This window comes from Copadichromis virginalis, linkage group LG14 (assembly GCF_057382275.1).
Source record: "Copadichromis virginalis isolate Kocher_CV1m ecotype Utaka linkage group LG14, C_Virginalis_male_GT1.1, whole genome shotgun sequence".
Lineage (NCBI taxonomy): Eukaryota > Metazoa > Chordata > Actinopteri > Cichliformes > Cichlidae > Copadichromis > Copadichromis virginalis.
In genome coordinates this window covers 13,203,307-13,230,272 of record NC_140631.1, presented here as the reverse complement: position 1 = coordinate 13,230,272, position 26,966 = coordinate 13,203,307, and the positions used below count along the sequence as shown (strand labels likewise).

General features: G+C 40.4%; 2 protein-coding genes and 1 pseudogene across 7 annotated transcripts in view; 1 reads left to right on the top strand and 2 right to left on the bottom strand.

The window, feature by feature from the left end:
- LOC146693571 (von Willebrand factor A domain-containing protein 5A-like) overlaps positions 1-14,580 on the bottom strand; it is a 29,245-nt gene extending 14,665 nt beyond the window's left edge. For 3 of the 5 annotated variants that reach the window (XM_085478602.1, XM_085478601.1, XM_085478600.1), the window contains exons 1-13: positions 14,168-14,579; positions 12,271-12,318; positions 11,484-11,686; positions 11,172-11,394; positions 10,435-10,601; positions 10,237-10,351; positions 9,949-10,097; positions 9,762-9,850; positions 9,525-9,669; positions 9,059-9,138; positions 8,854-8,968; positions 5,477-5,635; positions 5,288-5,391 (exon numbers count right to left, since the gene is read on the bottom strand). In XM_085478602.1, the coding sequence (XP_085334728.1) occupies positions 5,288-5,391; positions 5,477-5,635; positions 8,854-8,968; positions 9,059-9,138; positions 9,525-9,669; positions 9,762-9,850; positions 9,949-10,097; positions 10,237-10,351; positions 10,435-10,601; positions 11,172-11,394; positions 11,484-11,686; positions 12,271-12,310 (1,589 nt within the window). In that variant the 5' untranslated portion in view covers positions 12,311-12,318; positions 14,168-14,579. Of the gene's footprint in view, positions 1-5,287; positions 5,392-5,476; positions 5,636-8,853; positions 8,969-9,058; positions 9,139-9,524; positions 9,670-9,761; positions 9,851-9,948; positions 10,098-10,236; positions 10,352-10,434; positions 10,602-11,171; positions 11,395-11,483; positions 11,687-12,270; positions 12,319-14,167 lie in introns of all 5 variants that reach the window. The other 2 variants (XM_085478603.1, XM_085478605.1) reach the window with 2 other exon arrangements.
- A 5,759-nt stretch (positions 14,581-20,339) lies between these two features.
- On the top strand, positions 20,340-22,685 carry LOC146693570 (tripartite motif-containing protein 16-like; annotated as a pseudogene).
- Positions 22,686-23,711: 1,026 nt separating this feature from the next.
- LOC146693569 (von Willebrand factor A domain-containing protein 5A-like) lies at positions 23,712-25,723 on the bottom strand. Of its 2 annotated transcripts, none has more exons than XM_085478792.1 (4): positions 25,606-25,723; positions 24,637-24,791; positions 23,991-24,114; positions 23,712-23,869 (listed from the first exon to the last, which is right to left on the bottom strand). In XM_085478792.1, the coding sequence occupies exons 1-4, from the start codon at positions 25,649-25,651 to the stop codon at positions 23,805-23,807; spliced, it is 390 nt and encodes a 129-aa protein (XP_085334918.1). In that variant the 5' UTR covers positions 25,652-25,723; the 3' UTR covers positions 23,712-23,804. The 2 variants fall into 2 exon arrangements, with proteins under 2 accessions (XP_085334918.1, XP_085334919.1); XM_085478793.1 differs by having other exon boundaries at positions 25,624-25,722.
- Positions 25,724-26,966: the final 1,243 nt, after the last annotated feature.

Below are 26,966 nucleotides of genomic sequence, written 5' to 3'. Positions count from 1 at the left end.
TATGTATCAAAAGACCCCTCTGAGTGAAAAAAAATCAGGGAACAGTTAACCCTGCCTGGGCTAGGGTTACTGGGCCCCCACCTGTTCTAGCAGGAAGGGGTCATCCCTGACTGCAAACCAGTGCACAAAGCAAGATACATAAGCAAGTTTGATGAGGAAGAACTGGTCTGGCCGGCACAGAGTCCTCAACTCAACCTGATCAATGACCAACCTCACAAATGTCCATTTAAAAGAATGACCAAAATAACCCAAATTATCTGTGTATCTGAGCCTCAGTCTCAGTCTAACTTTGCTTTTTTTTTGTGGGAATGGAGTCTCTGCCTTTGATTCTGACAAGTAACTGCAGCTAAAAAGTCAACACTGTCACTTCATTTGATCATAACAAGTGTAGAAAAGCTCAGACTGCAGCGTAGAAGTTGCTGAAAGGGAGGAAAGCTACAATAAGCTGGAAGTGAGTCAAACATTGATTGGTAGATTGTTAACAATATTGTATGCAATTGTTCAGGACCACTGAGTCACAGGGTTAAAGTCTACTCATTGTGAAAGAATTTCTGCAAGAACACAAAACTTTGCACAGGTGTTATGAGAAGTTTACATACACTCATCAAGGGCATGAATTTGATGGTATTTCTGAGCTTTTAATGGTTTCTTTGGATTCTTGTTGTTCCAGGGTGGAATGATCCAAATTAGCTGGCTTATTCACATAGACTGTAATGTTTCTAATGTACAAAGAAATTATGTCATTCAGTTGTGTTGTGCATATGCATATTTTATATTATAGTTACACTGTGTACTGTGTGTTAGGCACTTTATTGATATAAGGGCAATGGAGTCCAGCACTCCTTCAAAGGCAGATATAGGTAAACAGCACTAAAGAGCTTTACTATTCAAAAGGTGATTAGTGCCAATTTCTGAATATTTATTTTTTAATTTCACAATATGACAAAATAAAGGATGCTTAATACTTTTTAACATGATATTCTTAATAACAAAATTGAAAAAAATTTGGATTTTGTTATTATTTTCCTTGAGTATTTCTTCTTCAGTCACCTTTCTCACTCACTATGTGTTAACAGACCTCTCTGGACAGAATCATACTTGTTATTATTCTCTGTCTCTCTTCCACAGCATGTCTTTATCCTGTCTTCCTCCTCTTACCCCAACCGGTCGCTGCAGATGGCCCCGCCCCTCCCTGAGCCTGGTTCTGCTGGAGGTTTCTTCCTGTTAAAAGGGAGTTTTTCTTTCCCACTGTGGCCAAAGTGCTTGCTCATAGGCGATCATATGAGTGTTAGGTTTTTTTCTGTATGTATTACTATAGAGTCTACCTTACAATATAAAGTGCCTTGAGGCAACGGTTGTTGTGATTTGGGGCTGTATCAACAAAACTGAATTGAATTGAAGAAAATGGTATTTCCTTTCAAATTTCATGTGGCATTGAGCAAACATGACAAGTCATGCCACAAAAATAATCAGTACGTTGTCTCTTCAAAATACAACAAATACTAGAGTGTCCAGAAGGTCAAATGGAATTTTTTTTTTTTAAATGTGTCAGTAAGTGCTGTGTGGCAGGAAGGAGTTGGACCCAAAATGCAGGCTCTCAGACTCAAGGGATGAACTCAAAATCACAGCTTTATTGGCTGGCAAGGAAGACGCATTTAAAAAAAAAAAAAAAAAACTACACTGGGAAATCTAAGTTCAAGGAAACACAGGGACAGAGTAACACACCGCAATGAGGGACGACGTAACACTGACACAGAGACACACAGGGCTTAAATACACTGGGGAATAACGAGGGAATGAGACACAGAAGAAGAGCAGAGCTGGGGGAAATCAGAACTGACGAGACAAGGAAACAAAGTAGGGCCGTATTCAGGGTCTGCAGCCTTAAAGGCCACATTTTAAGGCCGATTACGTCACAGTGGCGCGCCGAAGGCTGTCCCAATTCAAAGGCTGCTCGAAAAGCGTCCTTCATTTCCCTGAATTTTAAGGCTGTGGCAGTGTAGACTTCGTGGCCCAACATATCCCACAATTCATAGTGTGGCAGTCGGTGTGGATAATTTTGCCGCAGACGGCAGAAGCGGAGCGGCCGAAGAGTAAACTGTGAAAAGTAAGTACGGAATATTATGTCACTTATTTATGTGCGAATGTTTAATAATGAGGAACATTAAAACATTACTGTTGGCCACATGTCGCCATTAGCGATGTTTGTACGTTCAGCTTTTACTTGCTTTTAAAGCCTTTAAAATATAATAATACAATAGTCGACCTTAATCTTACAGAGAATGTGATGATTTTATGGATAATTAAAGTCAGTCATATATCCACAATCACAACAAGCTGAAAGTCAGTGATGCTGCTCGGTTTGCAGTCCTGAATATCACGGCACAAGCAGGATTCACTGCAATGTTAATGTTAGCTATGTTATATTGCTGCCTCTGTTCGGTGGTGTCGAGCCAAACGGACTTTAACGTGTGTTTGAACGAGCTGACGGTTCACTCGTTAAGCTGAAAGAAAGATGCTTTAATCACAGGAGTCACACATGTGTCCACTGTACCATCTGGGAACTCTTCTTGTTTAGCACTCGTAATAACACAAACACTAAATCCTCCTTCTCTTGTGCTGTTTTGTAGCAGTGTATACACCTGAGACTGTCACCTGTCTGTCTGCCCTGCACTCTCTCTCTTTGTCTTTCTCTCTGATTGTGTAATAAAAGCATGAACATGTGTTTATAAGTTACACTTGTGTTTGAATCCTGCAGCTTATCACACATTTGATTCCCATGTGTGACAACTGCAAGTGTCCAGAGTGAGGACAGACTGAGGGATCCACTGCTGCACATCATCTGTGAGGCTTTGCAGCCCTGATGATCCACCAGGACAAACTCAGCAGTGTTTGAGGAAGTGAAAATATGTTCTCCTTCATTTCTGTCAACCACACGTTTCCAGCTATCATAGTTGCTAGGCAACCTGGGCAGCGCGACGGAGGCTAGACCGTCCCATTTCACAAGCCTCGCACTTCCGGCCTTAGCGGTCTTTGAGTACGCGGCCCTTGAGGACCGTTGAGGCTGCGTACTTTAAGGCTGCAGACCCTGAATTGGGATACAGCTTAGGATACACTCACATGAGACACAGACCTTCAAAGTAAAACAGGAAGTATAACACTGAGGCGCGAACTTGACATGGTGGAGACAGAACAACTAAGAAACCGAGACATAACCATAAGGCAGAGGACTCTAAGAACCAAAAGACTAGAGATGATAAATAATACACAGAGTGAAATCCTGGAACACAAGAAACTGACTCAAGGGAGCAACAAAATACCAACCATGAGAACATAATTCACAATACAGAGTGACAAAAAACAAAGGAAAATCAAAACATGCCAAGACACAGACCAAGAAACACGGACTTTACACAGAACAGAGGGGGCACAGAGAAACATGAGGGGCAAGGGATCAAAACTAGAAACCATAGAATAAATCACATGAGAACTCGACAAAATACTAAGAAAACTCACAAAGAACTAAAAACGCTGGGTCAGGAGACCCAGGACCCTGACAAAATGTTATTATTTGAAATGGAGTCACTTGGGTCTCACAAATTAAAAATATACATATATTCTATTTTGACAGGACAACCTACTGATATTTTTGTTTTAGCAGTACAGCGTAGTTCAAAAGAGCATTTTTTGAAGAAAATATCTTGTGTAGTATTTAATATTTGAAGTTAAAATTTCACAGTAGTCGTTATACGTGCCCAAACTTTGTACCATAACATTTTTATGAAAATCATGGATGGTTGAGCAGAAGTCCTGTGTTGATTTCAAACAGAATGACCCATGAGCTGGGTTTGACTTTACTAACTTTTTGAAGTTACTTTTTAACAAGCAGGTAGTAGTTTGTGTAGTACAAGAAAAACTACCCATTAGCTTAAGAAATTCCCGAGCTGTCCTTAAAGTAACACCAAAGCTGGGTCCGCTCCCTAGACCTCAAAGAAAGGCAGAAATCCCACAGAAGGAAGCAGAGGCAGTCAGGACAAAGACAAGCTATGAAAGAGAGAAAGCAAGAGAAGTGCAGTTTGGTGTATAAACACATGGAGAGTGAAAATAAAATGCTCAGTGTATCATGGTAAGCCACCAACAACCCAGTTGCAGCATACCTAAGGGATGGTTTAGGGTCATCTGATACAGCTCCAACGGGAAAGTATTGACGAGTAATGTTAAAAATAGAGATAGTGTCTGAATTTAAATAGTGTTATGAATTAAAGAAAAAAAGAATGCTTGGACACTGCTATCATAATGGACAGGTTTTTGACAGGGCTCCCACAACTATGTCTCCAAACTAACTTCCTTCCAAGCCAAAGACTAGAAAATATGGTGAAGCATATCTTGCCTTTGGCCTCACCTGCACAAGTGCCAAGGTAGGTCTCCCCGGCAGAATTAGTTTCCCCTGCGTCGGGAGCACCCCTGGGCTCTCCAAATCACGGACAAACAGAATCCCACATTCTGGATTTTTAGTTCACAAAAACTTCTTATAATGACTTACTATCCCTGACATTTTGACACTTTATACAGTAAAGTTACAGTGGAATACAAATACTGACAGGCTGATCCTGCCACAATTTGTTCCCCCTGTCCAAATCATGGACAAGATTTTCTTTTAAAATAAAGAGGGGGCCTAGCAAAAGAAAGTTTGGGAACCACTGACGTAACCGCAGTAATCAGTCTGAAGGAGTCCTGACAGTATCTTGCACAGATTTCTTTCTGCTGCTGATGGATTTTCCTCTAAACGTCAAACAGGCTTTGTTTGACGTTTTGTTTGACGTCTGTACAGTGTGCAATGTACAGACAAGTCTGTCATTCTTTACAAAAGCAGGCTCTGAGGACACAAATTAGTTGTTGTTGGTGATGTTCCTGTGTGTGTCAATCTGTCTGTTCTTAGTGTATTTTAGAGTAAAAGTGTCAGATTATTGTACAATAGTGTTTGGACTTGAATTCAAACAATGTCTCCTTGATTTCACACAAACTGCAGACTGAGATTACTCTGTCATGTCTAATATGTTTGTGATCAGTAATGATATACTATTAGATGTTATGATACCCCTAATCCAAGAAATAATGATTAAGAAAAAGTGAAACATATTTAAAACTAGACACACAGCATTAGGTTTGGGTATTATTAACTGTTTTCCAGTAAGTAGAGTTAAGTTTCTGAAAATACTGTTTTAAATTCAACACGTGGAAACTCACAATTCAAAACAGAAGTGTTGTTTGTGTTAAACTGCTTTACCCAGCGTCCTCTGCAGGTCTGGGACTGAAGTGCAGCTGGTTCTCAGAGGGATGACCTGCCAGGCTGTACGTCAGCGTCACACAGCCCTCTGCTGCCTCTGAGCTCTGACACAGAATTACAGTGTTAGAAGTCACGTTAATCACTGTCATCAAATACCTAAACAACAACATGAGAGGCTGCTGCTCCTACCTGTCCAGTGAGCTGGGCATAAATCAGTGACCTCTGACCCTGGAAAAGTGTTGTGATTGGTGGAGAGAGGACAGTGACAGACACTTCCTTTGGTAAATCCCATGTGACTGAGATGTCGACCACAGCTGGCTGCAGAGCAAATCGCAGCGACTGCATCACCTGAAAAATAATGAAAAACTCTCCAAATATACACAAACAGCTGGAACAGACATTTCACTCACTGCAGGTCTGATCTCCAATATGTATCTGCTGCTGCTGCAATGTTTAACTTGACTTATAATATTATTAATGTATATAACATGTTTGAACATACATACATGCACATAAACAGACACATAATCAACCATACATTCAGACATTTATTCCAACATGCAAACTATGGACCAAAATACAGGGGAAAAGATCAAGGGTAAGGTAACCAATGAATGCTTTCGCTCTTTCATAGCTTGTCTTTGTCCTGACTCCCTTTGTTTCCGATCCCAGTCCCAGTGTCGCCACCTCCAGCTGAAGAAAGGGAGAGATGCTTCCGTTGCAGAGAAATTTTCCAAATCACTTTATGGCGACCTGTCCAATTTGGCCAAAAGACTCCGCCCACTGGTAAATTCGGGCATACGGTTGGGCGAATCCCTCACTTCCACTGAATCTCTGCTTCTCCTTCTGGTCATCCTCAGTCTCAACTAGATCACTAGGTCACTTCAAGCCTCAGGAGCTGAGCAGAACCTAATTGATATTAGGTTAGCTAACGAGTTACATCTCCCTTTGATCCTGTTAAATCCTCCCATCCCTGCTACAGCCCTTAATAACCAATTTTTCACTACCATTACCCACCAGACCAAAGCCATCAGTATTATTATCTGAGGCAATAACCAGACCCAGGAGAGGGTTCCTTTACTCTGGGGTGGAGACAAGGAGGCCGCTTCCAGTCCTGCAGCAGCAGGGAAGTTCTCCTGTTCTCCTGGCATCAGCAGTTTGTGACGACCCCATGCGTCACTCTGCCCATTCATATGTGGTGTTGATTCGTGCTGTTCAAAAGTGAATTTAAAACATGGGAGGGGCATGGTGCCAATGACCTGCCCCTGTTCACCTGCCAGACAAAAGCAAGTGTCAGCATGCCCCCCCCCCCCCCCAAAGAACCCTCAATGTCTACGTGTATTTAAAATTGAGAGGTGGGCACCGGTACTAGAAGTGAGGCTGAACAAACACACTGCCTTCTTTGAATCGCCATTTCAAAATTAAAACACTTATTCACAACTGCTCCCATTCTCATCCACCCCGACCACTCAAAGTTGTGTATTGTAGAAGTGGAAGCATCAGACTCTGGTGTTGGAGCAGTCCTCTCACAGTACTCAGGTTCTCAAGGCAAACTACAAGCCTGTGCCTTCTTTTCTCGCAGTCTTTCCCCAAATATTATGATGTAGATGACCGTGAGTTGTTGGCTGTAAAATTGGGCCTAGAAGAATGGAGACACTTACAAGGGGGGCAGAGCATCCTTTTGTGATCTGGATAATCATAAGAACTTAATCTATTTAAGGACAGCCAAGAGACTGAGAGCCCATCAGGCTCGCTGGTCACTATTTTACGCATGTTTTAACGTCGCTGTTTCCTACAATCATATCCCTGCTTCCTCAGGCAAAACTGTAATAATCACCATATTTAACAGTTTGTTTTTTTTTTTTAAGTTAGCCCACCGTATAGCCTTGAAAGAAAAACTGTCTTCAGTTGCTGAGACAGCTAAATTGTTAACAGATCATGTTTTCCGACTCCATGGTATTCCGGTGGAGATCATGTCTGATCAAGGCCCTTGGTTTACTTCACAGGTGTGGAGGTCATTTTGTTCAGCATTAGGAGGCCGGGTCAGTCTCAGCTCTGGATATCATAGCCAGACCAGCAGCCAAACAGAGCAGATGAAACAGGAGCTGGAGGCTACACTTTGCTGTCTCACGTTCAACAACCCTTCAACCTGGTCATCATATCTCCTCTGAGTGGAGTATGCACACAACTCTCACACTTCATCCGTTACTGGTTTCTCTCTCTTTTGAAATCTCCTTAGGATACCAGCCACTTTGTTCCCAGAAACAGAGATAGAACTGGCAGTTCCCTCAGCGCAGCAGCAGCGATATCAACGTGTCTGGACACGGGCCAGAGAGACATTAGTCTGGAAAGATGAGCGCTAGCGCCGTTAAGCAGACCACCACAGACCACGCACTCCCAGGTAGCTACTTGGGCAGAAGGTATGGCTTGCTGCAAAAGATATTTCCCTAAAGTCACTGTTGCATTCACCCATACAAGGTGGGGCTCCATCATTAGCCCCAAGGTAGTTAAACTGAAGCTACCAGCATCTTGATGCATAATCAATCATCCAGGTAAGTAAATCCCCAAAAGTTGATTCTGTTCATCTGGATGTAGCGTTTTCAGTGGGAGAAATGTTTTGTCACTCAACTAAGTGACTTCTTCAGTCTCAGCTGACTGCAGGTTTCCCCAATCTTATAAACAGAACATTTGCATTATGACTGAAACCAGCCCAGTGAAGGAACATGGGGTGGGAGGTCAGTTCCTTGATCATTAATGCAAACACTCATGAACATTGATCAACAACCACTGATCAATGGCCATGAGCACCATTCACAGAGAGTTGGGGAATGGCTGCAATCACAGCATTGTAAGATGGCAAAAGATGTACCCTTAGGCAATGTTCCCTCTGTGCAATCGCGCACTGCTGGCACAGGCCCCGCGCACAGAGAATCTGCGTTGCACACAAAAAAAATCTATCCTGAATTGAAATAAAAATAAATACGTTAACAATTCATTCTGTTTTGCAGAGTGAGTCAGTAAGTGACCGGTGACTGGCTGCTCCAGCCAATGATGCGATTCACATTCGTATATACGCAGCTAATCAACATCGTTGACAGGCTATGACAACGTTCTTATGTGCCGACACCGGTGTTTTAGCTAGCAAAGCAGCGTGGCTGATGTGCAGGATCTTGGATGTCCGCCGGCCTGGTCGTGGCTGCCAGTCTTGGGTAGACTGGGAAGGGTACTGCACCTCCGAGTAAAAAGACTGCATGTGTGAAATAATGTCAAGGAGATCTGTCGAGAAAATTAGTTTAAACTCAGAGAAGAGAACTGATCAAGAGACTTGGTCCAGTTGAAGACGTGCAGACTTTTTAAGCAGTCACTAGAATACATGGCAGGGAAAACAGGTTGAGGTGGATTGAGGAATCTGCTGATGGTGTCAAACAAAAACCTTTGATTGGATTTATTACCATTAATCAAAACAGCAGAATAAGATTGTGTCTTTTATGAGTTGGTTAAGTATGTTTAGTAAGTCCTTCATATGGTGTCATTATCCTCCTTCATAACTGTGTTTAATGTCTTACTTTTGGTTGCATCCTGTCAGTCCCTGTGATGAACTGAGCGTGACCTCCTCCTTCCTTGGCCATCCCATTGATGAGAGCAGAGCTGGCCCCTTCCCCAATCCCAAAAGAGAAACACCTGCAATAAAACAATTGTCTTTGAGCACACAGAGGACATGTTGGACATCCTAAAAACTGTGTAGATATAACTGTGGTTTTGTGGTTTCACCTGTGAGAACCTGAATTCTTCTTCACCTGATCAATCACTTCTTTGGTGTTCCCCACCTCTCCATCAGTAAAGACAAACAGCTAGAGAGGAGAGTTTACACATAAGGACATATCACCAGACCCACAAACACACAGCTTGTTCTGAGAGCTGAGTTAGTTTTCAGAAATAGTAACTGGGCTGTGTTTTATTAGTGCTTTTCTACTCTGCTTGAGCACTCAAATCTCTTTATGCAACATGTCTCATTCACCTATTCAAATAAAATGGGTGAATACAGGCCCTTTTTTCCATGGGTTTCTATAAAGCAGTAACATGCACATACTCACTCTACATTATGCACATTGGGATCAAGAACACATTGCCATGCAGCCAGGAATCGAACCACCAATGTTCTTATGAGCAGATTATCTGCTGCACAACCTGACAGACAGGTTGTGCAGCTTTCCTAGTGTCCCACTTTATGTGTTACCTGTCTGGGCTGATTGGGAATGCAGGGCTGGCTGTAAATATGTTTGATGGGCTCCAGGATCTCTGTTCCTCCAAGATCAGCCTCCATCTGCTCAACTTTCTTCAGAGCCTCCTCCATGGTCTGCTGGCTGTACTCCACACTCTTACTGCCATCACATAAACACATGCACCAAAACATCCATTAAGATAGCTTAGCAAAGACAGCAGGGCCTTTGTTGTTGTTGTTGTTGATACTCACAGGAAGATGTGTTCATATCTGGACCCAAAACTGTAAATGTTGAAATAGCAGCCAATTGGTAAACTCTTCAACAGGAGCAGCAGAGTATCCTGAAGGGAAGAGGGAAAAGATGGTGAGGCCACTGTGTGAGAGGAACATTGTGAAAGAATATCTATCTAATATGAGTGTAAGAACAAATGATGGATACCTTGGCACTGCGGATGCGAGTATTACTCATACTTCCAGATCGATCCATTAAGAACACAAACTCTCCACATGAAGCCGTTGAAGACATCACAGACTGGGGGAACTCAGGGTACAGACTCACCATCACCACTGGATCACCCATCAGAGAACCTGAGAAATCAGAGACAGAAAAAACTTAAAACAACATCGCCTTTAAGTGTTTATTCAAACATATTGAACTCCTGAGCTGATGAGTAAAGATAATTTGCTAATAAAAATGTATCTAACAACCTCTTCCATTTTCACTCACCCGGCTCAGCAGAGGCCTGTCCTGCCTCCACCACAGCAGTGGGCTGGTGGGCGTCTTTGTAATAAATCAGCAGTTCAACATCTCTGTCAAACTTGTGTCCTGCAGCCAGCTTGACCTGCACACCACAAACACATTCATATTTATTCCTCAGTAATAAGCAACAACCACACACAGCAGACACATCAGCACTCTACCTACCGTGGCCTGGGTTTGATCAGTGTTGAGGTACTGCAGACGGTCCAGGGAGCAGTTGGACTCTACTTTAGAGATTGGACGAGGAGAGGACACTCGGGCAGAAAAAGACAGACTGTAGGGCACCAGAGAGGCTGGAACAGAAGTCACCTGGACACCTGCACCTTCACTACCTGCACACAGTATCAGGTTAGAAATGCTGTAAACAATAAGGCTGCTCACAAGAAAAAACTTCAGCTGCTAAAAACCTCTGCTTCGAATAAGGATTTCAGTAAAATTAGGTATTTTTAAAAAACAGTTCTATTTCAGCTGTTCGGGAATAACTAGATTATCAGAGTACAAATGATAGAGAACCATGCATCTGTGTGAGCAGCTTTACAATTTAACAGCTGTACTCTGTGTGTTTTGCAAATGTTCCACATACTTGATCAATTCTAATAGCAAACTGTAACATACACAAATCCCCATAACAATTTTATATATTCAAATTTCACTTGCAACATATCAAGCTGACAAGAAAATCTGAAAAGTTACAGTCTGTGGTTACTCAACACATCTGCCTCTGGTTTCTTACAAAGTTTATAATATGAAAAATATCTATATCACTTTTTCTTCTAGAAAATGAAGTTGGATCTTGACTTAATTTTCTGCCATACATTGTATTCTGTCAGTGTTTTCAATGTTTGTTAAAGACCTAATATGGTTTAAACATTTCTGGTCCAAGTATTCTGAAGTTGTCCTACCCTGAGGTTGGTATCGAGGGTTGAGCACAGCAGGCAGACAGAACCTCAGACCATCATCAGCCTGCACAGCCAGCTCAGTGACGTACTCCAACCTGATGGAGGCGCTCTCTCCTGGAGGCAGACTGCCCACACTCAGAGAGAATATATCTGGACTCTGATCACTCTCCTCCAATAGGAAGGCCTGCTGACCGGAGCTCAGAGCATCATCATACTCCTCACGAGCCTGAAGCACAGCTGACACATTTCAGTGACATTCACTGTGTTTATTTTGAAGCTCACTTATAATCAGGTTATATTTACTGTCCAGCTCACCTTCTGTTTCTCCTTCACCTCAGCTACAATCTGCGTCTGTCCAATCTGAGCGCTGAAATGACAGACAGCAGCATCTCCAGGCAGAGGGAAGACAAAAACAGCCTCTAATGGTTTGTCCTCCTTGTTCTCATAGTTCAGAGTGGAGACCACTGTAGCCACATGGTCCCTCACCTCCAGCTCCACCTCAATGCTCTTCAGAGGAACTGACAGACAAACAGAATTAGAATAACTACATAAACCATACAGATGTTTTGCAAATGGTTGATTCACAGATTGTGTCTTGTGTTATATTTCAGCCACACAAAAGTCAACTATTAACAAGCTGATACTTAAACCTGACTGTTCGATAGTGTCGCAATGTGTATTTATTTTTATTCATATTGATTCATTTATTTATTTATTTTTTATCAATTAATTTTCCTCTTTACTTTTCTACTACAAGGATATACTCTGCATGACCCGTAGCCATATGTAGCAGCAGCCCACTGCCCAGGATGCATATGGTCAACTTTACCAACTTGTACAGAGTGAGCTTGCTGCCATCCTGAACTCTCCACCAGTAAGTGTGGGAGACCCAGACGTTTTTATTATGTATGCTTTGGCCAGTAGAAGATGAAAATGGCCACGAACCTCAATGCAATTCTCATGTTGATAGTTGAGTACAGCCTCAGTCAGGGTGAAACAATTATATATTATTATTTGTTACTACAACTGATTAAAGTCTTTACATTTGAATGTTACATGAATGAAAAGAGTCTGCAGAGAAAACTTTATTTCCTGTCAGTACCTGGTTCCCTCTGGAGAGTTAGCAGACCACAGCGGTTCATAATCGTTCCTGTGAAACAAAAACATAGCGATATTAATATTAAACACAAGAAATATTTCTCATCTATGCAGCCTGGAACAATGCTCTACTTTATATATTTTATATACATATAAAATTCTGCATTTAAGAAAACGTTTCCTTAAAACAAAAACTTAATATGACATTTAAAGGGTTGTTTTTGTTGTTTTTAGTTTTTTAACAAATGAAACAAAAACATTGGAGTTCATTTTAAAAGCCCTGTATTGCTTTTCTTTTGATTTTTTTTTTGTTATTGCTCATTAATAAGACAAAAGTATTTCTTATCTGATTAATCAACGGTATATTCGATAGAATTATAATCTATAGCTGCAGCATTAGTTGAGTTTGAGCATAACTGTCCTTTAACCTCTCAGGAATTTTGCAGTTGACTGGGGTGAAACTGGGGACAAATGTAGTGTGGGTGCAGGTAACATTTAGGATTTTAATGAATCATGAACGAAGAAGCACATTACCAGCAAAAGTAAAAAGAAAAGTAAATAAAAACTTAACTGGTAAAAACAAGAGCTCCAAGAGCTTTATTTCGCTTAATTTCCTATGTGTGTTGGGGGCAACAACAAAGGACACAAAGATGCGCTACCGTAAAGCTTACTGAAAAGGCGCAAGCAATTTAACCGTCGGATAAGAGGCGGCTGACTTCACCGTGGCACACGAACGACGGGGGAGGGGGGGGCTCTACTGGTAACATGGCGCTTCTTATGAATACAGCGCAATCCATTCAAACACTTTATCAGGTGACAATGATAAAAGGGTGATTAGAAATAAATCTATAACAGAATATGCGCACACAGAGCGATGAAATAAAAATCTTAATTTAATTTAGCTACTATTATAACGCTGAGTGCACTCTCAGTGTTGCTGTTTATTTCTAATATGGCAGCTGCGCATTAGAGCTCCGAAACTTTAAATATTAAAACATCAAGGGTTACTTTCGCTTAGATGCTTCGGTTTGTCAGCAGATCATATCAAATTATCACCGAAAAATATGAAATTAATTATCAGTTGAGTCAATAACATCGACCAAATAGATTTTTATTTATTGAACTGAAATCCTTAAATGCGTTCTGTGTTTGTATCTGCAAATCCAACAGTGTGAAACAATTCATTCCAATCAATTTAAAACTGCAACTCTGAACATATCCTGCTCCTGACCAACGCAGTAGAGTGCGTTATATAGAGTGCATGCTTTATGGGAGCGGTTTTCTTAAGAGAAAACAAATTCCCCTTGACCCGTTAAATCGTCTAAACGTCAATGACTGGACACGCGTCTTACTAAGATTGCGTCTTCGCTTCTACAAAGATTCGCATTAATGTGAGGAATCTGTGACTAGAAAAATGTGGATTATTTTTACACGGAGTGAAATGTTGAAAAACGCCACCAGAAAACCAGTTAAGATGGAAAACCGAGGACTTTTTCCATGCGTTGATAACTTCCAGTCAGAGGATTCACTGTGCAGACGAAAACTTGCATCTTTCTTCTTGTGACAGAGTGACTGTGCACCTGGGCAATAATAGAGAACTACTGCCTTAGGTTCTTAGGTTCTAAAAGTTAACTTAAGGCAGTAGTTCTTTTTCACAAAACACAAAACTATTTGAAATTGTTTTGAAACAGTTTTGAAACTTTTTTATTTTTGACTTTGACCCGAAAGCATTTTTTTTTAAAAGGCAATAATGAAAACTGAAACAGAAACCAATGATGTGACATTAGGAATGAACTGACGGACAAACTCATGAAGAACGGGATGGTTAAAATCCACCTGTCAAATATGAAAATATGGCACTCGAGACCCCAAATGAAGAATCATGCGCAATAGAAGCTTACCTGTGTGGACAGGTAGTTGTATCCGGGCAGGCTGACTACAGCTCTTTTTCCTTGTAGTAGTGTTTACACACCCCGTTGCAGAAACAAGTCACTTCTGTCGGATACGTCCCAGTTCCTTGTTCTTCCTCTTCTTCCAGTTTAACGGCAGCTTGCATCCATCGAAGTTGCATTACTGCCACCCTCTGCTGTTACTTAGACTGCACTTAGTTCTTTAAATCCTCTTCAACAATCCCGTTCTTCTCAGAAACCGAAGAACCACTCCTTTCCTTTCATGACATCCTAGCCAGTCAACCACCTTTTCAAACCTGAGTTCCCCCCTAATTCCCAATTCTACCCTCATCATTCTCCTATGGTTATCATACCTTCTGCAGTTAATAAATACATGCTCAATTGTTTCCATAACACCACACCAATTACATTACACAGCCCCGTTAAATGTTTCCCCATCCTAAAAAGAGTGCCATTCAGGAAACAATGCCCTGTTCTTATTCTACACATAACAATCTCCCCCCGCCTATTCATTCCCTTATTTCTTTTAACTTCTACTGTATTTTGCATCCTATACAATTCCATTTCCTTGTTGTCTCAAAAAACGGTATGTACTGGGTGGGCGGAGCTATAGCTTGTTTGTTTTCTTTTTGTTTACTTGAGAATACCTTCTGTGAGTTTCATTTTTACTTTGCAAAAGCTCTGAAGTGCTGAAAAATCTTACTCAAAATAATTGAGCTTACTCTTCCACGTTATTCTGTAATTTACTGTGCATACCTTTCATTAATCAGCACAAATAAGGTTGTATAGTTGGCTTACAGATCATAGAAATAGTTCAAAAGAAATTTAAAGAAATACTGATTAAACAGCATTTATAACACTCAGCACCGAACTGAAGGCAGTATGGTGTAAGTAGATCTGCTTCTGTTGAAGGTGAAGGCACATTAAGAAAATCCTCAGAGACCCAGAGCTTCTTTCTTCACTCTGCAGCCCAACAGGACATTTCCAGCTTCCACACACTCAGACACACATCTTGCTAAAATAGAAAAGTTATTATGAGAACAAATCAAATAAAAACATACTACAGCATCAAACAGTGTTTGAAAGAATATTTTATTTGTTGTTCTCATGGGTACGACCATTCTGAGCAAGGAGTGTCTGTGTCTAACAGACACTACATATGAGATCTTATATGTAAAAAAAATTTTGCAGCCAACATGAAAATGGTAAATAAAGTTTTGTCTATGACTTTATTACTGATGCTCATCAGTAAAACTCCCAGGCAGACCCACTATTGTCATCATCAACACATTCCATTTGTTTTGCAGTTTTACAGCAGAACCGTGCTGGAAAACTAGCTGCACAGTTGATGAATGACCTCTTTTTAGTTTCAAAGAGACATAAGGGATACTTCCCAAAGTCTGACCTGCATCGATCCATCCGCTCAGTGTCCATGGTTACCATATTTGCTGCAGAAGTTGCTGTGAATTAAACAGCTGACACTGCGATAATTAACAGGAGATATGAGTGTTTTTGTTTTTAATGATAAAAGAATTTTGTGACTTGGTTAACTGAAGTGAACTTATAGTTAGGAGTATCACAGATAACTCTCATGTGATCTGTGTCCTTGGAAATCTGGACTCGTGTGGACTGTTAAGAACTGCACACAATTATACTAAAATAAATAGGCTATTACTGAAATACACATGCTATATTATGAACTATGATATAAATATGGTGGTATTTACATTATTTACACTTCTTCCTTCAATTATTATTTAATAAAGCAGGCAAGGAGTGATTAAATATTATCATGCGCAACTTTTGTTCAGAACCAGTTTTCTTCAGTTAGTCTTCCCAAAAGAGTAACCCCCCGGCAGAGTTTTACAACCAGTTAAAACTGGTGGGGAGAAGCTGCTTGTTTTGCAGGCCCTGAGCTAAGAGGTGGCCATGATGGATATCAAGCACTGGTTATGGGCTTTGCAGCTGCCCCCGCACATTTTATACTGATATGTCTGCAGGTTCCTAAGTAATTAATCAATCAGTAAGACACTAAAGCTTCTATTAATCCCAAATAAAAATCAAACTCATCTCAGGGTGTAGGCCACAGCTGCACCTTATAACCAACCTCTGATTGGAGAGCTAGGGGAAAGTTGAATGTTCATGCTGCGTTCACAGACACCATGCAGAAACAGAACATTTACAAAATCTAACCCACTACACATGCACTGATAACATCATCCCCTAACTTCAGTATTATAACTTCCACAAATATCAGTTGGTTTACACTGAAAAATATCACTGTATGTTTATGTGTATTATTGTGTAGGGTATTGTGTAGGTGAATTGGGTGATGCACAAGCATTCACTGTGCTGGGTGATATGCAACTATAACAAAACATGCATATGCAAGAGAACAGTTTTTGAGTAGCTATCCTCTGTAGTTACCACTACTTTGCTTCTTCCTAGGAGCAAAGCACAGCTATTTAATGTTTTATTTAAATGTAACTTACAAAAGAAAAGGACATTATCATCTGTAAAATTTATAACAAACTGAGCTTATCACAAATATCCTTTCATGACACCAGTGTGTTATTTAACAACCACAACCTTAAAATTTTAATGCCACAGGGGAAAAGGATCCAAAACAAGTTATAAAGTCAGCTTAAACTGCTCTCTTCATTAGAATTACAAACCTCTGACAATCACTTCCTTTTCTCAGAAACGGAATCCAGTTTTGCTGGTACATGTATTTATTTCCTGGTTCCTGTTTAGGAGTATGTTGTAGTTTCAGTTACGAATGCAGATCTTTTGTCACGGAGCAGTCGCAGTGTGCTGTGGAGCAGGCAGGATGGAGGACCCACACACAGGACTCATAACCAAGAGGTTAACTTAAAGTGCAGTCTATTCACTGGGATGACTCATCAGAGAAATAAACATTACTGAAACACAACCAAAATCATAAACACAAAACTAGACTGGACACTGGAACCTAAAACTAAAGAACCCACGGGAACAGAACCAAGAACTAAGAATAATTTCCAAACACAGCACAGGGAGGCCGTGAACGTCAACAACTAGGGGTGGGTATTGATAAGATTTTCACGATTCCGATTCCATTTTCGATTCTGTTTAACGATTCGATTCTTTATCGATTCTCTTATCGATTCTTTTAAAAAAAGGAGAACACTAAGGTCGATTAGCTTAGAACTTTGTTTTATATCTTCTCTTTGAACAAGATAGAAATTTAGGAGTAACATGGCCTTACCAACCCAACAGTGAGATCTTAAGAGATCCAGCCTACGGCTCTTCAATGGGTGTCACAGGGTCCCCAGGGAAAAAAAATGTAAATGTAAAATAATAAAATAAATATTCTTCTGTAGCAATAACAAAGTATATAAATTATAAATTATTCAGTAGCAATTACACAAGAATATCCAGTAATGTCCTGCCTACAATTAAACAAATTCACTTACCGAAAATCGGGGGCATCTGCTGTGGCAAATGGGTGCAAGCCTTTGACCACAAACTTAGTCACTGCTCGGTGACATTCGTCTATCCTGGCCTGAAAGGAGGCGCTACCGGTAGACTGCAGCGAGAACTGCCAGCATCTGAGCCAGACTCTGTCTCTCTCTCTCATCATGGTCACCTAAATGCACAGTAATAGCCGGTTTTGTAATAAGGCAGATTGCGCTAACATAATATGCACTGTTAGTTGATTATTTACCTGCCGCATTAACGGGAGAGGACGTGCAAACGTTACCGCTGCTGCTGGGTTGAGATTCACGAGTCCGGAGCGGAATTAAAAACATGACATTCATTTAAGGTCATCACGTGTTTTGTGAGCAAATGCTTTTGCATATTCGTAGTGTTTCCTCCCTTAAATGAAACTACTTTGCAAGTATTGCAAGTTGCCCTGTTGTCATCCGTTCTCGTAAAGTATAATCAAACTTTTGAGCGTTTGAGCCGCTTACGCGCCGTGTTTCCTGCCAGGTAAATGACGCTCCGCAACGTGGTGACGTCATTCGGGGCGACTGGAATCGATAAGGGAATCGTTTGCAAAAATGGCAAACAATTCCAAGGAATTGAAACAGTGTGAACCGGTTCTCGATACCCATCCCTATCCACAACCCAACACAGAACAAGGAAAACACAGGGCTTAAATACACACTGGGATAACGAGGGCATGAGACACAGAAGGGGAGCACAGCTGGGAGTAATCTGACATGACGAGGGCGAGGGAAGCAAAACTAAATACATTGAAAGTCTGTGTCTTATGTCAAAGTAAAACAGGAAACAAAACAGACGCCGACATGACTTAGGGATACAGCAGCCATAGAACACAGAACAGAAATCAAAAGACTAGAAAAGGAAAGTGATGACAAAAAATTCAATAATGATGCAAAACTGAAGACACTGGGTCACCAACCCAGTCCAAAACAAAGTCCAAAAGAAAATGTCCACAGAGGGCACAGGAGCACAGAACAGTCCCAAAAAGAATAGGTGTCATGAGTTCAAACACATTGATCTGGGGGCCGACCTGCAGGCCTACGGCTCAATAGTTCATCACTGAGCACTTCAGGGGGCTGACCCGGAGGTTGACGGCACAAAAGTCTATGGCACAGCATTTCAGGAGGCCGACCGCAGAACCAGCGGTGGCGACGGAGCAGTTGAGGAGGCTGACCACGCCGGCGAAGAAGTCCAGTCAGCGGCCTGGAAGGTGGCTGCTGACACCGAACCAGATGTGGGCAAGGTCGAGCAGGCTGAGCCAGATGTGGACGAGCTGGTGGCATGGCAACTGCAGGACAAGACGCTGCAGGCGACAGTGTGGAAGTCACAGGAGGTGACACTGCAGGCGGTGGCTAAACGGACTCCCCAGAGCTGTCAGTGGTCACGAGGATGTGCTGGCTGGGTCCTCCAGGACCCCCAGCTAACGAGGCATGATGCTCCGACCGTGGCTCAGGGGTTTGGGAAGTGTATCCTGTAACCGGAAGGTCGCCGGTTCGATCCCCGGGCTCTCTGTCCTGGTCGTTGTGTCCTTGGGCAAGACACTTTACCCTACTGGTGTTGGCCAGAGGGGCCGATGGAGCGATATGGCAACCTTGCTTCTGTCAGTCTGCCCCAGGGCAGCTGTGGCTACAACCGTAGCTTGCCTCCACCAGTGTGTGAATGTGAGAGTGAATGAATAGTGGCATTGTAAAGCGCTTTGGGTACCTTGAAAAGCGCTATATAAATCCAATCCATTATTATTATCTCATGGAGTCATCAGTCTCATATCAGAGCAACTGTCAGCAGGAAGGGCTTCTGATATGAAACTGCCAAAATCACGCACGTGGAGCATCACACTGTGGTGGTGCCATGTTACAAGGGAGCAGCTGAAAGTAGTTAGTTCATAAATGGGAGAATTAGTGCCTTCTTCACTATTTTGTAGATGAAGAGTTCCTAAAATATTCAGATGAGCCCATCTGGCAATAACAACCACGCCAAATTCAAAGTCACTTCCCCTTTCTTACTTATTCTGAGCTAAACTATTCTTCATATTCAATATACCTTAAATGGACTGGTACTTATATAACACTTCTATACTCTGTTTTGAGTGCATCTCCTGAGCCACAAGCATTCAGGTTCATTTGTTGCTTAGTAGTGTAGCATTTCACTAATTATTGGAGGAGTTTCAGTTATTAGTCATGATTGAAGAAAGGCTTTACCCATATTCTACAGCCGTTTCTACTATCTGAAATGTGAAGACGGGATAAACTTTAAGTCACTGGATTCATCAATATGAATTTAATAAACACAGCTGTTGTAAAAAAGGAAGGAAATGCCATGCCTTGGAAAGCAAAGTCTTTTCTTTCCAAGCGCCTTAGACTACGATGACCTGGATGACTGAGAACCTTCACAGACTAATACTGGATCACATTTTTTTTTGCTGTTTGGAATAGAAAAATTAACATAAACATGCACAGGTGAACACCAAAAATTTATATATTAAAAGGTTATTGCAGGTTAACATGCCAAAGGAGTTCTAAAGAAAGAAGGAAGTCGACTCAGACTGCTCCCTGTCCTGGAATCTTTGATAGTTTGGCAGCTTTTCTTAGAAACAGGTTTCAGTGTTGCTTTTGTGCTGGCTCCTCCCCTTCCACAGACTCAGCTCACAGAATGCTGTGAGTTGAGTTGAGCTGCTTTTGCCCAATATCTGGTGATTCACTGCTGTTGAGAGGAGAAATGGCACAGATACTAAATCAGTTGGATTCAGAGAAATTCTCTTGTTCAATCTGTTTGGAGCTACTGCAAATTCCAGTGACTATTCCCTGTGGACACAGCTACTGCTTGAACTGCATTAAAATCCACTTTGATGATGAGGACAGGAAGCAAATCCACACCTGCCCTCAGTGCAGGAAGACTTTCACACCAAGGCCTATCCTGGAGAAAAACATCTTGTTGGCAGAGCTGGTGGAAGACATGAAGAAAACTGGACCCCAGGCTATTCTGGCTGATCACTGCTATGCTGGACCTGAAGACGTATCCTGTGATGTCTGTACTGGAATGAAGCTGAAAGCCAGCAAAACCTGTCTGGTCTGTTTAGTTTCTTACTGCAGGAAACACCTACAACCTCACCATGATGTTGCCCAACTAAGTAAGCATACACTTGCTGGGCCATTCAAGAAGCTCCAAGAGAACATCTGTTTTCGCCATAATGAGGTGATGAAGATTTTTTGTCGTACTGATCAGCAGACTGTCTGCTATCTCTGCTTGCTGGATGAACATAAAGGCCATGAAACGGTCCCGGCTGCAACAGAAAGGACAAAGAAACAGAAAGAGCTCGAGGTGAGACGACTAAAAATCCAGCAGAGTATCCAGAACAGAGAGAAAGATGTCAAGCTGCTTCAGCAACAGGTGGAGGCCATCATTAGCTCTGCTGATAAAACAGTGGTGGACAGTGAGAAGATGTTCACTGAACTGATTAGTCTCATTCAGAAAGAAGCTCTGATGTGAAGCAGCAGATCAGATCCAAGCAGGAAACTGAAGTGAATCGAGTCAAAGAGGTTCTGGAAAAACTGGAGAAAGAGATCGCTGAGCTAAAGAGGAAAGATGCAGAACTGGAGCAGCTCTCACACACTGAGGATCACAACCAGTTTCTACACACCTACCCCTCACTGTCAACACTCACTGACTCTACACCCTCATCCAGTATAAGCATCTGTCCTCAGAGGTACTTTGAGGATGTGACAGCAGCTCTTTCAGAGGCCAGAGATAAACTACAGGAATTTCTGAGAGAGAAATGGACAAATTCCTCACTAAAAGTCACTGAAAAGGATGCTCTGCTCTCACCACCAGAGCCAAAGACCAGGGCTGGATTCTTAAAATACTCCAGTGAAATCACACTGGATCCAAACACTGCATTTCCACATGTGTTATTATCTGAGGGCAATAGAAAAGCAACAAGGGTGAAACAAAAACAGGCTTATTTTCATCATCCAGATAGATTCAGTGGATGGGAGCAGGTCCTGAGTAGAGAGAGTCTGACTGGGCGTTGCTACTGGGAGGTGGAATGGAGAGGGGGAGGAGTCGGTGTAGCAGTTGCATATAAGAATATCAGAAGAATAGGGAAGTCATATGAATGTTTATTTGGTTTCAATGACAAATCATGGGCATTATGTTGTGACACAAACAGTTATGTATTTTGGCACAACAATGTACAAACTAAGCTCTCAGGTCCTCGGTCCTTCAGAGTAGGGGTCTACCTGGATCACAGTGCAGGCATTATGTCATTCTACAGCATCTCTGAAACCATGACCCTCCTCCACAGAGTCCAGACCACATTCACTCAGCCTCTCTCGGTTGGACTTTGGCTTTGGGTAGATGGAGTCACTGCAGAGTTGATTCAAATCAAATAGAAGGACAAGTTCATTTTGATCCCTGATCATTATGTATACCTCTAAATGAGGCTTTTTCTGAAGCATTCAGTGGGCGACAGATCTGAGAATAATTTTGCAGTGATTACAACTGTACTTATATTTATATAAATATAAATCAGAATTTGTTATTATAGCTAACATGAGTTAATGTGAGTTTAAATTATGCTACTTTTTATATTCAGCATACTTTAAATCATTAATCTGTCTAGTTTAGTCTGGTTAGTGGTTTTATTCTGTGTAACTCTGTGGCTGTCCTAGGCTAAGTGCAAAACATGCATTGGAGCTGTAAAGATTCATCTGTTAGTGAATGATTAGGCATTTTATTGTTTTATCATTTTACTCACAAAAGTAAAATAATGAGTACTCTAAAATGTAAAAAATAATTTTCCTTTTCATATATGATTGTAAACCTAATGTGGCTTCAACTTTTAAAATGTAACCAAAATTTGGATCCTGGAGTTGTTTGAGATTATAATGACAATTATATGGATATACTTTTCTTGCATTTATAGTTACAAATATGTGTGTATGTCTAAATTAATATAATTTTTCATGTAAAAATGTGATGTCACTTCATGATTTAACAATGAAAATGAAATAATACCAAATGATCTAAAAGCTACTTTCAGCTGCCCCTTTATTCACAAACAGTGATCACAGCAGGTAGCTCCCCATGTATGGAGAAGGTCAGGTATATGCTATGATTTCAAAATAAAAAATGATTACAATTAATACAAAGATAACAAGAACAGCAACATTCAAAAGAAAACGAGAGTGTTATATATCGAGGAAAATAAAAGAGGGATGAAATTGCATCATAAGTTTATAAAAAGAACAACTAGAGTACTGACTTTGAAATTGTGATTTACAAATACAAAACTGGTAGTATTTAAAAACATATCTTTTGTCATTTCTTCAGTACTTTGCCATTCATACCTCCCTGAAATGTAAAGTCAATTAAACTATTGACAAGTCTTTATTAGACCTAACACAGCTTTTCAGTTGGCATTCTTTTTACATTTGACTACAGTTCAACTCCAGCTACAGTCATAAGTAAGCAAACATGAACGAAGAGTATGTGCTGCCTTAAGACGTTCAAGGATCAATCAGTGTCGATTACCAGAATGAAAGTGTTTTATGGATAAAATTGTAACTCCTGTGGGAAAAACAGAATGACGTTCTGTATGTTTTCATTTTAATTTGGCCTTAAAATCGTTTTGTTTTTTCAAATAAACAAGATAGACTTTTTGTTTATAAGATGGTGTAAACACTGTAAATAGTTATTTTAAATGTTTAGCTCTATTCACTCCAATTTACTGAGGACCATCTTGAAAATGTCCTGAATTGAAGCCATTTTCAGAACTATAACAGGAAGGGAAAAGATTTCTTAGATTGGTTTTGGTGTTTCTGTGTGAAATCAGTAAAAGCATGAACATAATCGCCATCTAGTGGCAGAGAAAGGGAATTAAAACACTTTGTGAATGAGCTGCCACAGCAGTGGTCCAATCTTCTACTGTGTTAGGAGTATTCAGATAATTGTGCACATAACCAAAATATGGTACAAATTTCAAGTACCAATTAAGAACAACAATATATAGCAATTTTCATTTCATAACAAATAAACATGTAAAAGGGGCTGATGATATAAAACAGCTCTGTATCAAAGGCAGTGTGGAGTAAGCAGACCTGCTTCTGTTCACTCTGAAGATGAAGCTACTTTAAGAAAACCCTCAGAGTCCCAGAGCTTCTTTCTTCACGCTGCAACCCAGCAGGACATTTCCAGCATCCACACACTCTGACACACACGGTGATAAAAACACAAAACAGATATTAAAATAATGATTGTGGGAGGAAAGCTGTAGAATGAAACAGTTTTTTAAAGCTGTTATTTTATCTGTTACAATCATTGCTAGTACCATTGTGAGCACAGAGCCACGAGGCAGCCTTCATAGCCAGAAGCTCCCACTCGTCCTTTGCATCCATCTTGAAACCATGAAGCCAGATCAGAGCCAGAATGGTGGCCCACACTTCACTGCTGGTCTAATTCCCCAAATCAAAATCAATCAAATAAAACAGACAGAACACACATTTTACTTTCTACAACCAGTAATATTACATATGTTTGTGTACTTCTATGTCACACGGGGTCACCAAGGTGGGCAGCTCTGCATATTTGATTTGGCAGATTATTACACTGGATGCTCTTCCTGATGAAATCCCAAACTGTGATGTCATAAATGCTCTAAAATAATGTGCTGACATGTTTTTACAACAACTGATGAGGAAAATAATTTCTGCTGCCGTGTGGTTTCTGGATAATATCAGACGCTGGTGCAGCTCAGTGGGAGGTTAGGAGTGTGATTACCACCAGTGTTTTAGCTTCTGATATGCAGATGTTTATTCTCAGGCTGTGAGGCAGGCCTACGTTTAGTTTGACTTCATTTTATTTGTTTTATGGTGTGTTTTTAATTATATCATGTGTTTTTGTTCAAATTATAGAATCAAATCTGTTTTATCTCACATCATCATTTTGTGTTAATATTTAAATTGACAGCAGTGCACCTTTTCAGGCTTTGACTTTTCCACCTCCTCGTTGGTCTGTCCCAGTGCAGCAGCCAGAGCTGGATCAAGCAGCCAGCAGCCAGACGCCTCCTGCAGGGAGACTAACTGCAGCAAAGGGTCTCTGGGTGGCTGCTCAGGCACAGCAGCTGGAAAATCTAAGATGCAATAAAAACAAAACCCGATTATGGTGCTAGATGACAAACAGAACTCTACATGATAACTCAGTGCATAAAACACCGCACTGTAAACTATGCAACAGATAAATATTATGTTTTTCACTTGAAAATTACATCTTAAAAATGTAATCATTACATAAGAGCTCCACATCAAACATCAAATGTTTACAACTGTCTGAACTCACTAATAAAGATAAAAACTGTCAACACCACACCATCAGCTACCGTGGTCTTAATGAATACCATCTGAAAGTAATCAAACTGATGAGATGAAAGCTTGATACGATGTAAACTATGCATTTCACATACTATACTGTGAAAATATATCAACAATATATTAAATTCAGGGGCTTAAAACAGTGTTTAAATCCTTGTTTTCATTTGATCTACTGGAATATAAGACTAATAGATTATTCTATAGGAGAAAACTGGAAAACTCATCATCTAAGCAACTGAACTAAACATTGTACAGTCACTTCCACTTAGCGTTAAATTCCCTTCATGTCTACCAATATAAGAAAAATAGAAATGAATAAGTACTTAGTATTTTATTGTAACCCAGCAAATTGTAAATGATGGTTTGACAAATATTAAGAAAGTCCCTGAGCCCCCACTCTCGTGTGAGCGCTCTGTGACTGCCCTTGCTGCAAGTAAAACTGTGTGTTTCCACTCTCTGACTCTCTACTGAAGAAGTGTCTTTAGAATACATCTCTTGACAGACACATATTAAGAAAATAAAAATTTCCATCAGCTGACTTTAGACAAAAACTACATGTTAATTAAAATTAAATACATGATCTCAAGTTGTTACATTTCCTTCGTGCTTTTGCTGCCATCATTGTTCTTGGGTCTGCATCTGAAATTGTTAAACCATAAAAAAGTTTTTTGAGGTAATTACAGATAATTCCTTAAGATATAGTATCTAAATGCACAGATTTGTCAAAAATAGTCATATTAACCCTTGTATGGTGTTCGGGTCTGTGAGACCCGTGTTCAGTTTTTTTCAAAAGAAAAATTAAACAATTAATAATTTTTTCACGTGTAAATGTGTTGTGTCTTTCCACTCACTCCACTTGATTATAACTGATTTATTTATAACATTTTATATAAAAGAAAAACGAGAAGCACATTAATTCATAAATGTGATCTAACAAAGGTAAAGGGAAAAAATTAACCATGTTTGCTGTTCATATGTCTTGTAATTGGGATGAAGTAAACATCTGTTGAGTAATTTAACATAAAATTGTTTGATAGTGTTAATTTGGAAAGCCAAAACTCTAGCGGGTCCACCAGACCCATGAACACTGGCTGAGTAACAAAAATACGAACACCACACAAGGGTTAACTTACTCATGGCCACTGGAGCAAATATAGGTTTGGAGTCTAACTTATTAAAGAAAAATAAAACTGGCAACACCCCAGCATCAGTTAAAGTGGTTTTAATGAATACTATCTGAAGGCAATCAAGCTGATGAAATGAAAGCTTGATACGCTGTAAAGTATGTGTTTCGCATGTTTTACTGGGAAAATGTATGGCCAATAAATACATACATAAATACACATAATCAGATTAATTTAATATGATTTATTGGAATATAAGACTAAAAGATTATTCAACAGGAGAAAACTGGGTCTCAATATCAAAGGAACTGAACTAAACATTCTCCAAAAAGTTGATTCTGTTCATCTGGACGTAACGTTTTGTGGGAGAAACGTTTCGTCACTCATCCAAGTGACTTCTTCAGTCTCAGCTGAGTCACTTGGATGAGTGACGAAACGTTTCTCCCACAAAACGCTACGTCCAGATGAACAGAATCAACTTTTTAAAGATTTACTTCCCTGGATGATTGAGAATGCATCAAGATGAACTAAACATTGTTATACAGTTACTTCCACTAAGCATTAAATTTCCTTCATATCTACTAAGACAATGCATACTTATTTTTTTTTCTTACTTTATTCTAACCCAGCAAATTATAACTGATGGTGTCACACCCATTAAGAAAAAAAGAATTTCTTTCAGTTGACCTTTTGAAAAAACACACATGTTAAAACTAAAATACATGCTCTCATTTTTTTTTAAACTTACCTTCCATTACCTTTTGTTTCCTCCCGTTCATGAAGAATCCTTTTTAATTGGTAAACACAAAGCAA